The following is a 13,879-nucleotide window of genomic DNA, read 5'->3' on the forward strand; positions in this document are numbered from 1 at the left end:
GAGGTCTGGCCACAAGCTGGTGTGACCCTCATCTGTGCACTGGAGAATAAGACCAGAGGTATTGAGCAGGACTGGCCTGGACAGAGGCTCTAGTCACTGGGGGGCATCAGGACCAAGAGCAGCTGCTCTTCTTTTGAAATTAGCGTTTTAAGAAGAAGAGATCTAGTGCCAGGGAGGAACTGTAGAGTTGGGGCAGTGGACATTCTGATGGCTAAGTGCCTCAGAGGTCGTGGTGAAGACTAGACTCGAACCTGATGGCCAGAATTGGGAGGGCCTAAGGGCTGACATGGCAGACTCAGAGGCCTGAACAGTTATTGAAACAGTGGTGTGTAGAAGCCTGGATTCAAGTCCCTAGCTACTCCCTTTACTAGGCTGGGTGACCTTAAGTAAGTCATGTACCTAAAGTCCTTAGCTTTTCGTCTATGAGACTGACAGTGTCTGGATCAAGGATATAAACTGGTTTTGTTCACTAAAATCCTGTGCAAACATGAGATGTTGTAGTAGAAAGGGGAAGGGGTGAGGACTGAGGAGAGGCTGTCTTTGACTGAGGGTGACACGTTCTCTCCCCTTGGCAATCAGTACCTAAGGCATCTCTTTTTATGAAAAGGCTTTATGGAGGCAGACAGACCTACGTTCCAGTTTTGGCTTTGCTGTGTTAGCCAATAACTTGGCCTCTCTGAGTCTTCCTTCCCCTTTTTAAAATACCTCCTCACAGGGCTGTTGTGAGGATTAAATAAGGTGGGGTATGTAAAGTCTGACACTGAGTAATTAGAGGCTCTTCTTACCTTGATGGTTCTCTGGGGGGGTCTCATTTACCCAGAGTTCAGGGGTGGTTGTACCTTTTAGGGTTTTTCTACCTTTACAAAGTCCTGTCACTTTACCACATGTTCAGGCTTGGCTCTTGACTTCTAAAACATAGCTTCCATCTGAAATGTTTCAACTGGGAAAAACGGTTTGTTTTTGCCAAATTTCCTCTGTTCTTATTAGCTTGGAGAAGTGAGCCCATCCCTTTGAGCTGTAAATTGCATTTCAAAGCCTGTGTCTCTGGTGGGTTTTAATTAGCTTAAGGGCCTAGCTTTTATGCAGCAATTTCTCCAGCAGGTAAAGGTAAAGACACTTACTTGGAAGCCAGTCCCTAGTTTTCCTTAAAAATAGCATATCTGGATTGCTCCGTCCCGGCCCCTCACTTGTCCTGAGGGTTGTCTCTCACCTCACTGACCCAAAAGGAAAAATGGAATATAAGAACCCTAGACTTAAAGGACCCATGGGGTTCTTGGCCCTGCTACTCATGGGCTGGGGCATTGTGGCCAAGTCCATTCCCCTCTGTTCTCAGAGCGAGGGCCTATAAACTCCTTGTTCACTGAAGTCCCTGCTAATCTGACATTGCAGAAGTCTCTGGAAATAACTGGTTCTTTCTTCCTCTCCCCACCACCGTCAAGAACAGTCCCTCTACCCACCTCTCCTTGGCTCACTGCTAAGCGTGGGGCCTCTAGGCGCTGCAGACACCTTGCTCTCAATTACACAGCTAATCTGTGAGGCAGAGCTTGGCCCAGGGGAAACAGCTTATCAAGTCAAGCAGCTTCTGCTGAATAGGATGTCAATATTTTCTAGGGCTCCTACTCTAAACTAGGGAGAAGCCTGGAAAAACCAAGAAAGAATTGTATGGGGAAGATTGAATTGGGGATGGTTGGTCTGTGGGGGGTAGAGGGGTGTTTGGGTCAGAGATTCTACTCTTTTATACTCTTTTAATGAGGTGCCTGGGACCTCACTCCCCAGTGGTTTGTGCACCTCCCACTCCCCCTTAAGGTGGGGCTATGCTCCTGGGGCATTATTTTTACCGCTTCCTCCCTAATATTTATTGGGCACTTACTGTGTCGCAGGCTTTGTCAGGCTTGCGTCTAACATTTGCAGGGCAGAACAAAGGGTACAGATGGAGACTTACATACTATAGTCTAAATATTTGAAGGTTCTAAGTGAAGCTAACAAATTTTAAGTTTCATAACAACCTGGAAGACCATGTCTGAATTTAGAATTCTTGACTCTTTGGGATTCTGTACCTGAACCTAGCAGTTCCAGAAGAGCTAGTCAGGGCACACTTTTCATTTCCTACCCCTAACTTGATCCCTCACTTTCAGGAGTCTCATAAACATGTTTAAACACAGAAGCTGTTCCACATCCCCACAGATAGCTATCCCTTTGGGTTTAGGGAGTGTGCACAGTAGCAGCACAGACTGCCCTTGGAGACTGCCTTTGAAAGCCAATCGAAGGCTGATTAGATAGGGAGTATAGGGAGGGGCTGGTGCCTGGAGCATGCTTTAGGTAGACATTTCTTCATGGCCCTGTAGATTCCTCACCCAGAATGGCCACAGGCACCCCCCCCCCCCCCATTGCGTCGTAGCCTTTGTGTGACATGGCTTCTGGCTGACTTTTCTTGGCTTTGTTGAGAATGTGCTCCAGTCTGACTTTGACCCTCATTTAGAATGAGCCTCACTGATGGCAGTGTTACTAGAACAGAGAAGTTCAACTAGTCAGAGTAATGATTAGATCCTATAAAGAGCTTCACCATTTGCAAAGTCCTTTTATGTACATTGTCCCAAACCCCAGGCGAGGAGAGAAAAGACTGAGTATGGCCAAATGTGAAGAACTTTACTCACCAGCCAAGGAGTGAGTGCTGGTCCTGCTGTATCACTACACACAGGTATTCAGTAAGCGCTTCCTGCTTAGTGGTGTTAGAGGCTCCTGACAGAGGTCTTAGGGAGCCCAGCACCTGTCATGTCTCTGCCAGGTCAGTGGCAGAGCCTAGTAGTCACCAACAGGTCTAAATCATCATCCCCCCTCTCTTTCTTTCTTGGTCTACACCCCAGGTCAGTGGTTGGTTCCCTCCAGCCAAGGAAGGTGGCCCCTCCCTGAGCCAAAACTTTATGGCCCTGAGCTGAATCAGCCAGGAGGGTTACCTGATGGTCATGGAGGAGCCCCACAAACTTCTTTGTATATCCATGGACAAAGAATTAACTTTTGAATGGCTTGTCATGCAGGTAGGAGAGGAATTATCAGAGAGGGCTATGAGGGATGGGGGTCCCAGGGGAACACACATACATTGAGCATTTTTTGCTGCACCTGGACAGTATTACATGTTTTCGTGGGTGATACCTTTTGTGTTCCTCACTGCTAAATGATGATTGGATGCAAAAGTAAACTGAGTAACAAAAAAGAGTCTGTCCCTTCCAGGCCCTTTCCAAAGCTGGCACCAACCCCTTCATCAATAGCAGTGCCCTCTCAGCCCCTGTCTTTTACCTAGGATGGTGCACACTTGACCCTAGTATAGCCATGGAGCCTCCTGCAAGCCCACCATAGGAGTAGGTTTCTTCCTCAGGATTATTCTCAGGGCCAGCCTATGGTTTCCTTGCAATCAGTGCCACCTGTCGGTCAGAACATGCCAGCTTCCAGGCTGGAAGGATTGAAGAAGAAAAGGGTCTCTCACCCCAGTGGAACAAAAGATAAGGCTTTCCCAGCTTATACTCTGCTCTAATTCTCTGAAAAGAAGCTTCCCTCTGCCCAAAAATACTAGGTTAGTAGGCAGGTGTTTACCATTAGCCTGGGGCTGACGAGAGTTTTAATACATAACTGCTTGGGGTCTTCAGCACCTTCTGTAGTAGCTCTGCAGGGGCGGTATTGAAATAGGAGTGGTACAAAAGGGAGTTGTACAAACCCATGCCATTGAGCAGAAAGGCTGGGCCAGGGAGTCATGTTAGGCCTTTAGTCATCAAGCCTCCTTTTCTGTTTCTTTTCGTGCCTGTCCTCTAATGTAACCTGTCCAGGGTCAAGGGTAGGAGAGATTTGTACAGTCCCTTGGGGTAAAAGACATAGAGTGTAGAGAGCAGAGAGTAGGTATGATATCTCTAAGCAAACAATAAAATTTGAATGAGTCAGTATAAAAATGGGTAACTTTAAAAAATTAATTTATTAAAAATTCTCAGGTAAATATGCTGACTTATCTATAGTATTTAAATTGGCTTTAGCTCTGGGAAGGAAAGTGATAGAGCTGAAAAAAAAAAATGGGCTGTAGGGACCAACTGACCTGGGTTTGAGTACTCATTCCTGGCAAGTTAAAGAACTTAATTGGGGTCTGTTCCTGGTAAAATAGGAACAGTAGTAATACTATTTATCGGGTCTTGTGATTACTCAACATTGCATGCCACCCTTAGCCTGCAGTGAGTGCTCAGTGAGGCTTGTTTAGCTCACCTTTTTAAAAATGATTGGTACCAATAAAGACAGCCAAAGCTAGGTCAATGTCTGGAACAGACTGAGCAATTTTCATAATGTATTTTTCTGGAGCAGGTATTACTTGCAATATCCATGTGACTTCTTTGCCATGGTTCTACATTAAAGGAACAGAAGAAAAATGATCGAAGGTCTTCAAATTTAGATCCTGCATGGGGTAACATTTCAGATAAGCATTAAGGAAGGAATGGGTTTAAAAGAATTAGACTTAAGTAGACCAGGGTTCAAATCCTAGCCCTGTGCTCACTAGCATTGTGACCTCTGAATGTGCATTGTCTCCCTTGTGAAATGGCCTGCTTCTGCTTATCATGTCAGTACCAAATGAGGGAACATATATAAAATACCTGGCCCTGAGGTCAGCAGTCCAGTAAGCTGTAAAAAGGGGAGGCTGGGTGCTGTAGGGGTGTACGTATAGCAGGGCACAAAGCCATCCAGTTTAGCCAGGATGTGGGCCATGGGTTGCCCTTGAGCCCAATTGGGGGGGGGGGGAACCCAGCTTCACAGTGGCTCTCTCTCTTCAGGTAGCCACCATGTCCTTGAAGATCCAGACAAGCAACGTAACTAACAAGAATGACCCCAAGTCTATCAACTCTCGGGTCTTCATCGGAAACCTCAACACAGCTGTGGTGAAGAAGTCAGATGTAGAGACCATCTTCTCCAAGTATGGCCGTGTGGCCGGCTGTTCTGTGCACAAAGGCTATGCCTTTGTCCAGTATGCCAACGAACGTCATGCCCGGGCAGCTGTACTGGGAGAGAATGGGCGGGTGCTGGCCGGGCAGACCCTGGGTAAGCGTCTCTCCTTGACCCTGCTCCTGGTATTCTGAGCAGGTTCCGGCCTTTTCTTTCTAGCTTCTCTCTCAGGCCCTTTTCTGTTTCCCTTGCTACTACCCACTACCCCTATCTGAAATGTTATAATTTAAATAGTTGTAATTGTATTTAAGTTATAAATGAAGTAGTTATATAATCTGCCTGTAGGGAAGTATTTTAGGAGCTTCTCAAAATTGCTTCTGTTTTGTCTTTGCTTTCATAGTGACTCTTAATGACAAGCTTTATGGTTCCAGTTAAAATGCAGATTCCTAAGAGAAAAGGAACAGAGTGGACTAGCATAGTCTATAATATTGGGCTACGGATGGCTTAGGTTAGAACTCTTTATGAGAGCCAGGAGGGGCTGGGAGCACAAGGTGAAGCAGGTGCCTTTGGCTTTGGTGCTATATATATGATGTGACCATGTGGCAGTCGACCTTCTGTGTGTATGTATGTTCGAGAAGGTATACCTATCTATATAAGTGATATGTGGATATAACTAAGCATGTGGAGAATACGTGGACATATCTTTAGTGTGTATATATGAAAAATGTGTGTGTCAGAATATGCTAGTATGTGTAAGCAGATATGCATATTTATTTACCAGATATTGAGATCCTGTCACATCTAAGCATCATTCCAAGTATAAAGATGTTCAGTAGAACATTGTTTGAATGTGCAGTGGCTCATTTGTATATGGGCAGTTATGTATATGGACGTTGGAGTCAAGTCTCTGTATACTGAGAGTATATGTGTTATTTTTGTGTGTGACTTGATTACCTGGATACATGCCCATGTGTGTGAATGATCTGTATTTGAAGTATTGATGTACACGAGTATACTTGAGAGTGCAGGTGTGTGTGATGTCCATGGCGTGTGTATGTGAGTGACATGTTTGTGAGCGTGCGTGTGCAGGTGTCTGAATGTATATGGATTTGTAAATAGGCCTATCTCTGTGATGTGTGGGTATGAGTCTAATGTGTGAAGACCTCTGTTGGTCGTTTTAGTTAGGGCAGTCCATGTGTACCTCACATAAGCACGTAGAAATCGCTCACGTGCATGAGGGTGATATGTGTTTGGGTACCCTGCTGTGCTGCCAGCATCTGACTCTGCCTCCTCCCTCCACACAGATATCAACATGGCTGGAGAGCCCAAGCCCAACAGACCTAAGGGGCTAAAGAGAGCAGCATCTGCCATATACAGGTGGGGCGCTCCGTCTTGTCTGTCTCTCTCCATCTGGGTGGTATTGGTCCCTCTTTGTACAGAGGGAGAAAACACTGGTTGGTGACAGTGTGCCGAGCCTAGAATTTGGGGAGGCGTTTGGAGATGAGGGCCTGTGGAGAGTGGGCTGAGTGGCTGTCCCTAAGCCCTGGCCCTCTCCCCTTTGTTTCCCCAGTGGCTACAGCTTTGACTATGATTACTACCGGGACGACTTCTACGACAGGTGAGCGGGGGAGGGGCGTGCCCAGGCATGAAACAGCCAAGCTGGAAGGGTCCTGAGAGATTGTTGGTGCAGTCCACTCTGTCCTCCAAGTGGGAACCAGAGCCCAGAGGTACAGTCAGGCATCTGCCCAAGGCTGCGCCACAAATTGGTGGCAGAGCTGGAACTAGGGTCTAGTTCTGCAGGTGTCCAGGTCAGAACTTCCCCCACCCCACACTGTCTCCCGCTCTCTGATTGCTCTTCCTCCTAATCCTAGTGTGGGACTCAGCAGGACTGGATAGCAAGGGACATACAAACATAGCAAGTTGGATTACAGAACAGGTTACAGGAGTAGTTGCAGGGAGTTTGAGCCCTCACGTTCCTGCTGTTCAGTTTCCTTACCTATTGGAGGTACTCAGCCAGGTGGAAGGGACCTCAGAGCTCAGTGTGAGCTCCTGGCCTTTCATTTATAGACAGGAAGCCAGTGGTCCTTTGGAGGCCTGAAATAGCCTCTGGTAGGCCTGTGGCCCACCCTTCATTAGACCCCAGCCTTGAGCTGTGGGCTCCATTCCATGGCACCAGCCACATTCTTGAGTGGAAATCATGATGGGGCTGTTCCAAACTTCTCCCCCCCCACTCCCGGGCTGTGGGAAGGAAGAACACAACCTCTCTGAGCCTTGGTTTTCTCACCTCTGAATGGTTTCAGGAGACAGTGTGGTGTAGTGGAACTTGCCCTAGTCTGGGAGTCAAGAAGACCTGGTGCTAATCTCAGCTCTGCCACTGAATGGATTATGTGACTTTGGGCAGATCCCCTCCCAGTCTATGAAATGGGTTGCACCAAGTGATCCCTCAGGGCCCCTCCAGCTCTGGGATTCTGTGGTTCAGTGATTCTGACCAAGGCCAGAGCCGCCCCCTCCCCTTAGGGGCAGAAATGCAGGGTCCGGGACTGGATCCATTCCCAGAGACTCTCCATCTCCAGCCATCACCACCCCAGGGCAGGGGCTCTCTGAACAAAGGAGTGCGAAGCCAAGGGGCATTGAATTGCCCAGTGATGGCATGTTTCATGGCTGTCTCCAAAGTGAGCCCATAGTGTACCCCTAAGGCTCCTGTTCCCTGCAGAAAGGTAATAGTAGCAGATGTGGTGGGAGAGACCACTACTCAGCCTACGAGCTTCTGCCTGGTGAGCAGGATAAGAACCCTTTTGGAGAGGGCTGCGTGTTGACTTTGGGGCCACTATATAGTCTGGGAGCCCAGGGTTCTGATTGAGCTGCCTAACCTTGATATTCTGATGGATCTCTTCCCCTCCGTCTCTGAAGTGGACTAGGAGGGATGGGGTGATTAAGGTGGCCCAGAATGAGGACAGGGGCGTGGACTCCAGCCTCATACCCCTGAGATCATAGGCTCCTGGTTTGAGAGTCTCAGTACCCTGGCCTTCCACCTATCACACCTTTTAACATGTGTGTTTTTAACCAAGTTTTCTCATTCTCTGCCCTCACAGCAGCCTTGGGGCGGGATGGGGAGTTGGCACAGAATTTGGGGTAGCCATCCTCATGAAGCAGGTGGGAACACTGAGGCTCAGGCAGACTTAGGGATTCCCCATTCCCACATCTTTCTGTTCCCAGCTGGCGATGTGCATTGCTTTAGGGACATTTGCAAACTGACCAGAGGTTGGGGTGGCAGTTGACTGAGCAGAAGCCATGTCAGGTAATACAGCAGATCTAGGGAAGGCTTCTTTATGGGGATGGTCTCCGTTTGCTCCTTTCTTGAATTGGGGCTATAACCATTACTACCCGCCTGCCCTTACCCAACCTGGCTGGTAGGAAGGGTGGATGGAATGAGAGTCCCAGCAGCTTTTAAGGTCCGAAAAGCCTTTCCTCTTCACCCCCAGGGCTCACTGGGAGCAGGCAGAGGTATAGTGCAGGCTGCCCGCCAGCCACAGGTTGGTCTTGAGTCGCAGTGCCCTCTGGTGGCCACAGGCCATGCTGCAGCCTCTGGCCCATTTGCCCCTACAGGCTCTTCGACTATCGGGGCCGCCTGTCACCTGTGCCAGTGCCCAGGGCGGTCCCTGTGAAGCGACCCCGGGTCACAGTCCCCTTGGTCCGGCGCGTCAAAACCACCATACCTGTCAAGCTCTTTGCCCGCTCCACAGCCATTACTGCCGGCTCAGCCAAGATCAAGTGTGAGTGACTAGATCTTCCTAGATCATTTTTACTTTTCTCATTCAAAAGAACAGAATCACATATTTTTACATTGGAAAATAGATGAAGGAACAAATCTCCCACACTTCTGCAGCTCTAACACAACCAAGTGGGTATTTTTGTGCATTTCTAAGAGGAAAAGGCTGACCTTTGAGGAGAAGGGGCTTGGTTGGACCCAGAAATGTCCAGTGCTGTGACGTGGAACCCAGTGAGGAGAAGGTGTCATCTTTCCTCTAGTCAGGACAAGTTTGCACATGCCCACTACTCCACATTCACTCCGGTGTACACCTGCTGCAGTCAGGCACCCGGGAAATCTGATGGTAAGACACCCACATTTATACACCTGAAATCCGGGCATCATCCTGTAATACGAGGAGAAATACATATGCTTGCTCAGGTGCACACCACACCTGCATTCTTATCCATCTCTAGTCCCTTTCAGGAGTTGAGAGGTCCAGGGAAAAGGTCCTAAGTTCGGAAAGGTGGGCTGGTTACTATAGGCATGGCCTCAGAAGTCTTAGAGGGGAGCCACGGACAGCTCCAGCCTTTTCCCTGGCCAAAGAACCGCAGATGAGGACCGTTCCTGCCACTGGCCTGCCTTCCTAGTTGACAGAATTGGTCTAGGGTCTTAGTTTAGTGTCAGGCTCCCAGCTCCTGGGTGACAGCCCTGTACTCCCTTCACTCCCAGTAAAGAGCAGTGAGCTGCAGACCATCAAGACAGAGCTGACACAGATCAAGTCCAACATCGACGCTCTGCTGGGCCGCTTGGAGCAGATTGCGGAGGAGCAGAAGGCCAACCCAGGTCAGCTTCCAAGGGTCTTCGCCCAGCTCAGTGAGCAGGGGCACAGGGCAGAGTGTGGGGAGGACAGGGCACAGGGCAGAGAGGGGCCGTGGCCTCTAATGCCACCTGGATCCACCATGCTGAGGCTTAGCTTCTGCTAAGATACTGCTCTGGGGAGCTGCCCCAGGCTGAGTTTTATTTCCTTCTTCCCGCCCCTTTCCTTTCAAGATGGCAAGAAGAAGGGCGACAGCAGCAGTGGCAGTGGTGGGGGCAGTAGTGGTGGCAGCAGCCGGCCACCAGCCCCCCAAGAGGACACGGCTTCTGAGGCAGGCACGCCCCAGGGAGAAGCACAGGCTCGAGACGACGGCGATGAGGAGGGGCTGCTGACACACAGTGAGGAAGAGCTGGTGAGAGCACGGCACGGGAGGGGCTGGCAGGAGGGCAACAAGGGAGGGGGAGCCTCTGAGCTGGTTGGTGGCCCTGTGAGTTCCCTTCTTCCTCTTTCCCTGGGTTTCTAGTTCTGTGAGAAAGAGCAGGGGAATGCCTATTTCAGCTGCCAGTCCAAAGTCACACCGAGGACCGAGGTAGACCTCTCTTTAGTCCAGGGCCCATTCTAGATTCGGTTTCCACACAGGTTGGAGGAGGGAGGAGTCGGGCTCAAGGGAGCACACGCAGTCTGCAGAGTTCCAGGGGACAGGACTGGGATTGCCTGGGGCAGCCACAGGGAGGTTGGGTATCCATTCTGCCTGAGGATTTTCTAAAAGCCATTATTGCCTGAGTACGAAACAGGCTGTCTCATGAAGGAGGCATGAGGGAGCTCTCTTGTCTGTTACTGGAACTCTTCAGAGTGAGACTGGGAAGCCATTGGCAAGGAGCTTACATTAAGCGGGAAGGTTGACCAGACTCTTGAGTACGTAAGGCAACTGTTGTGTGCTTACTGTGTAACAGTTTACCTAACAGGCACTCAGCACCAGGTCCTGTAGTTTCTAACTTGATTTAACCTTAACAACAGCCTTGCACTGTGCAAAGTGTTACTGTTCCCAACTTCTACCCAGTGAGGAAACTGAGGCTCAGAGGAGTAGAGTAACTTGCTTAGGGCCTTATTAACTAATAGAGGCTGAGCCAGAATTAGACCCCAGACTTCTTCACCAGGTCTGGAACTTCCTCCCTTTTCATTAGTGCTGGGTTCTGGCATGAGGACAGATGGGCTCATGGCTGTCATACTTAAGAGATCTTCCTCATGCCTGCAGCTCATTCTCCTTTTTTGACCCAATTACTCTCTTAGGCATTATAGTTTCTGTAAAGACCCTAACAAAGGCTTAGATGCCCCAAAGATGGGGAGCTCACCAGTCTACCAGGCTTTTAGCCTGCTACAGTCTGAGAAGGTCTTTCTATGCAGAAATGTGTCCCCTGCCACACCTAGAACATCCTTGACTGGTCCCTTCTCTCTTCTGGGGGGCCCCCAGATCATCCTGTCAGGATCCCAAGCCAGCTGTGTTGAGACTGTTCCCATAATCATTTCCCTTGGCTGACCTGTCCCTCTTTTCGAGTTTGGTCTCCAGATGTGCTCTGGGCCCCAGGGATGACTCAGAGTTGGTAGTGAGTGATACATGGTTTCTTGTTGCCTCCTCCCTATCAGGAGCACAGCCAGGACACAGACGCGGAGGATGGGGCCTTGCAGTAAGCAGGTATGGGGGTCCAGGTGGACAGGGGGTGAAGTGAAGCAGACCTGGCAGGGTCCTGCTATGCCCAGCAAGGAAGGCTCCCCCCATCCTCAGCCATTCTACTCTGCTCCTTTATGGTGAGAGCTTGGTAGGCTGTGGGAGCAGCAGCCAAGGATGGGCTGGCCAGGCCAGCCCTGCAGGGGTTCCCTCGGCGCACTCTGAGCCATATTGCCCGTCTCTTCCACCCTTGAGGAGCTCTGAGTCTGATGGAAGAAGGCACAAACCATTACCAATGTGAGCCTGATGATGGGCTGGAGAGCCAGGTGATCAGAGAGGGGTGTGGTGGAAGAGCTGATAGTCTGTAGTTGAGCCTGTTCAGGGTTGAGGGAGAGGCATCTGAGGGAACAGCTTTAGCAAAGCAAGGGGGGTCTTATGGTCCTCAGTATGTGGAGACGGCCAGCAGCCTCCTGTGCAGTAGTCGCAGCTCTGTGTGCTCTGGGAGAGTTCATCGCCAGCTGTTCCTCCTCAGAGAGGGATGGTTGTGCCAGGGTTAGGGGCTGAGACTTCATCCTGCCAGGAGGAAACTGTCCCAGCCCTGCAAGGTTGTGATGGTGCCCGCGTAACAGATGTGGGAACCGAGGCACTGAGGGGGGCAGGGCGGTAGCACGTATTTCACCAGTCCCAGGGTGGTAATTGGTGGAGCATAGAATTGAGTCCGTTGCTGTGTGGCCTCACAGCCTACTCTCGAGCCAGTGTTCACCACTCTGCTCTGCCCCATTCCTTTGGGGGCCATGTTCAGGGTGAGACAGGCTTGCATGGAGGTCCATCCATGCTGTGAGATGCTCCACCATCAAGATCTTCCCAGACAGTTTAGGAGATTCTATATCTGCAGTCTATCTTCTGGGAGCTTCCTGGTTGGTTTTACCAAAGAAGCCAGTTCACAGATGAGGTGCAGGGTTCAGGTGAGGAAATGGAGGCTCAGGGAGAGGGAGAACTCTCCCAGGGTTGCATGGCCAAAAAATTAGAAGGTCAGAGCCAGAGGGCAGGCATATGTCTGTCTGCAAACAGCAAACACCATTTTCCCCTTTGTGTTCCCAACCCTGGTTATCAAGAGTACCAGAGGCTCTTCCTCTCAGCCTCAGTCTCTCCTTTGTCTCTCTCTTTCTCAGCCTGACAGGAGTGATGGCCACCGGCAGGAGAAGGGCATGCACTGTACCAGGCCTAAAGCTGGGCACCCACCCCTGGAGACTACCCCCAGCGGGTCCCAGGAGAGCTGGCAGCAGGCACCTCCTCCCCCATACATCCCAGCCAGTGCCACATCCTCTGCAGGTGGAGTTATTGGCCTCCCCTCCCCACGCACCCTCCCTGCTGGCACTGCCCGGGCCAGAGGGCAGAGCACAGAGGTTTCCCCACACTTTGCCTCCCCTCCCAGGACACTCCCAGGCTTGGGGTTTTTCTATAGGTTTGGAGAGGGGAGGGTCACAGGGAGGGTACCCTGACAATAAAGAGATTGGATCCCAACTTGGTCTGAGATGGGATGGTTTGTGTTTTCTCAAGGTACCCGGGCCCTCCTGCCCAGCCAGAGTCTGGTCTAGTCTGTTTCACCCCATTCTTTTTCCTCCCTCGCTCTTCCTGGCTAGCGAGCATTGTCTAGACAGACCAATACTGGTCTGTCTGGGCCTTAGTTTCCACAGATAAAATGGGGATAAAAATGGCCAATAGGATTGTTGGGCAGGGTCAAATGTTCTGGTCCTCAAGAGAATACTTCGGTGGCTTGAAGTGTCAAGCAGTGTTAGGCAGTGGTAGGTCCAGCTCTCAGCTTCTCACTCGGTCTCATTTTCCCAGCTCTGAGATGATTCTAGAATCCACCTCTTCCTCTCCTTCCCTGCCCTAGTTTAGGACACTGTGTGTTTTTTTTCACTCGGGCTTTGTCCTCTCACTAGCCTCCCAGTCTCTGGCTTCTCCCTGCCCCATTTCCCACGAGCCACCACATTGCTTTATCTGAGTCATGTCTCTTCCCTGTAAAACCCTTACCTGATTGCTCACCATCAGGACAAAACCCCAACTCCTGTACATGATCCTATATGCCCTGGCCTCTCCTCTCCCTTGTTACCACCTCTCTTTCCTAGCCCACTCAGAACACGTCCTTCACTCTCCTGGGTGGCAAAGAATGGATCCCCACTCCAGTGGACCTCAAGCTGGTGGAGGTTGGCATCAGAATACCTCTGTCTCCCTCTGCCTGTCTTGAGCCACCTCTCGAGGTGTTAGCTTTGTTCTCTGACAATTGGCGACATTCCTTCACATTTCCACTTGTCCTAACTTCACCCCACACGTTGAGCGATTTCCCTGTGTTCAGATTCCCAGGAGAGATCACCTGCCATAGTGGATCTTTTTTGAGTCACTCATAGGTTATAAGTACCTTCCCCGGTTCTGTGAACTGGGTGATAAAGGTGTGGCCACTTGGGCTGGTCTGTCTGGTGTGGGACTTTGTTCCAAAGTCGGGCACGTACTCTTCTTGATCCTGCTTTCTCCACCTGAGAAATACCCACTCATCCTTAAGCTGCTGTTCTAGTGTTGGCACCTCTGAGAAGTATTTTTCTTTTTTTTTTAAAGATTTTATTTATTTATTCATTCGACAGAGATAGAGACAGCCAGCGAGAGAGGGAACACAAGCAGGGGGAGTGGGAGAGGAAGAAGCAGGCTCATAGCGGAAAAGCCTGATGTGGGGCTC

The 13,879-nt window shown here is 50.2% G+C and overlaps 1 protein-coding gene across 9 annotated transcripts in view; it reads left to right on the plus strand.

Annotated features, from left to right (window-relative positions):
• RALY (RALY heterogeneous nuclear ribonucleoprotein) overlaps positions 1 to 12,669 on the plus strand; it is a 79,785-nt gene extending 67,116 nt beyond the window's left edge. For 3 of the 9 annotated variants that reach the window (XM_040638184.1, XM_040638186.1, XM_040638185.1), the window contains 7 exons: positions 4,803 to 5,067; positions 6,216 to 6,288; positions 6,482 to 6,529; positions 8,518 to 8,684; positions 9,392 to 9,505; positions 9,713 to 9,891; positions 12,318 to 12,669. In XM_040638184.1, coding sequence (XP_040494118.1) covers positions 4,812 to 5,067; positions 6,216 to 6,288; positions 6,482 to 6,529; positions 8,518 to 8,684; positions 9,392 to 9,505; positions 9,713 to 9,891; positions 12,318 to 12,647 — 1,167 coding nt within the window. In that variant the 5' untranslated portion in view covers positions 4,803 to 4,811 and the 3' untranslated portion in view covers positions 12,648 to 12,669. Of the gene's footprint in view, positions 1 to 4,802; positions 5,068 to 6,215; positions 6,289 to 6,481; positions 6,530 to 8,517; positions 8,685 to 9,391; positions 9,506 to 9,712; positions 9,892 to 11,123; positions 11,173 to 12,317 lie in introns of all 9 variants that reach the window. The other 6 variants (XM_040638188.1, XM_040638189.1, XM_040638190.1 and 3 more) reach the window with 5 other exon arrangements.
• Positions 12,670 to 13,879: the final 1,210 nt, after the last annotated feature.

Source organism: Ursus maritimus, unplaced genomic scaffold (genome assembly GCF_017311325.1).
Source record: "Ursus maritimus isolate PB19 unplaced genomic scaffold, ASM1731132v1 scaffold_22, whole genome shotgun sequence".
NCBI lineage: Eukaryota > Metazoa > Chordata > Mammalia > Carnivora > Ursidae > Ursus > Ursus maritimus.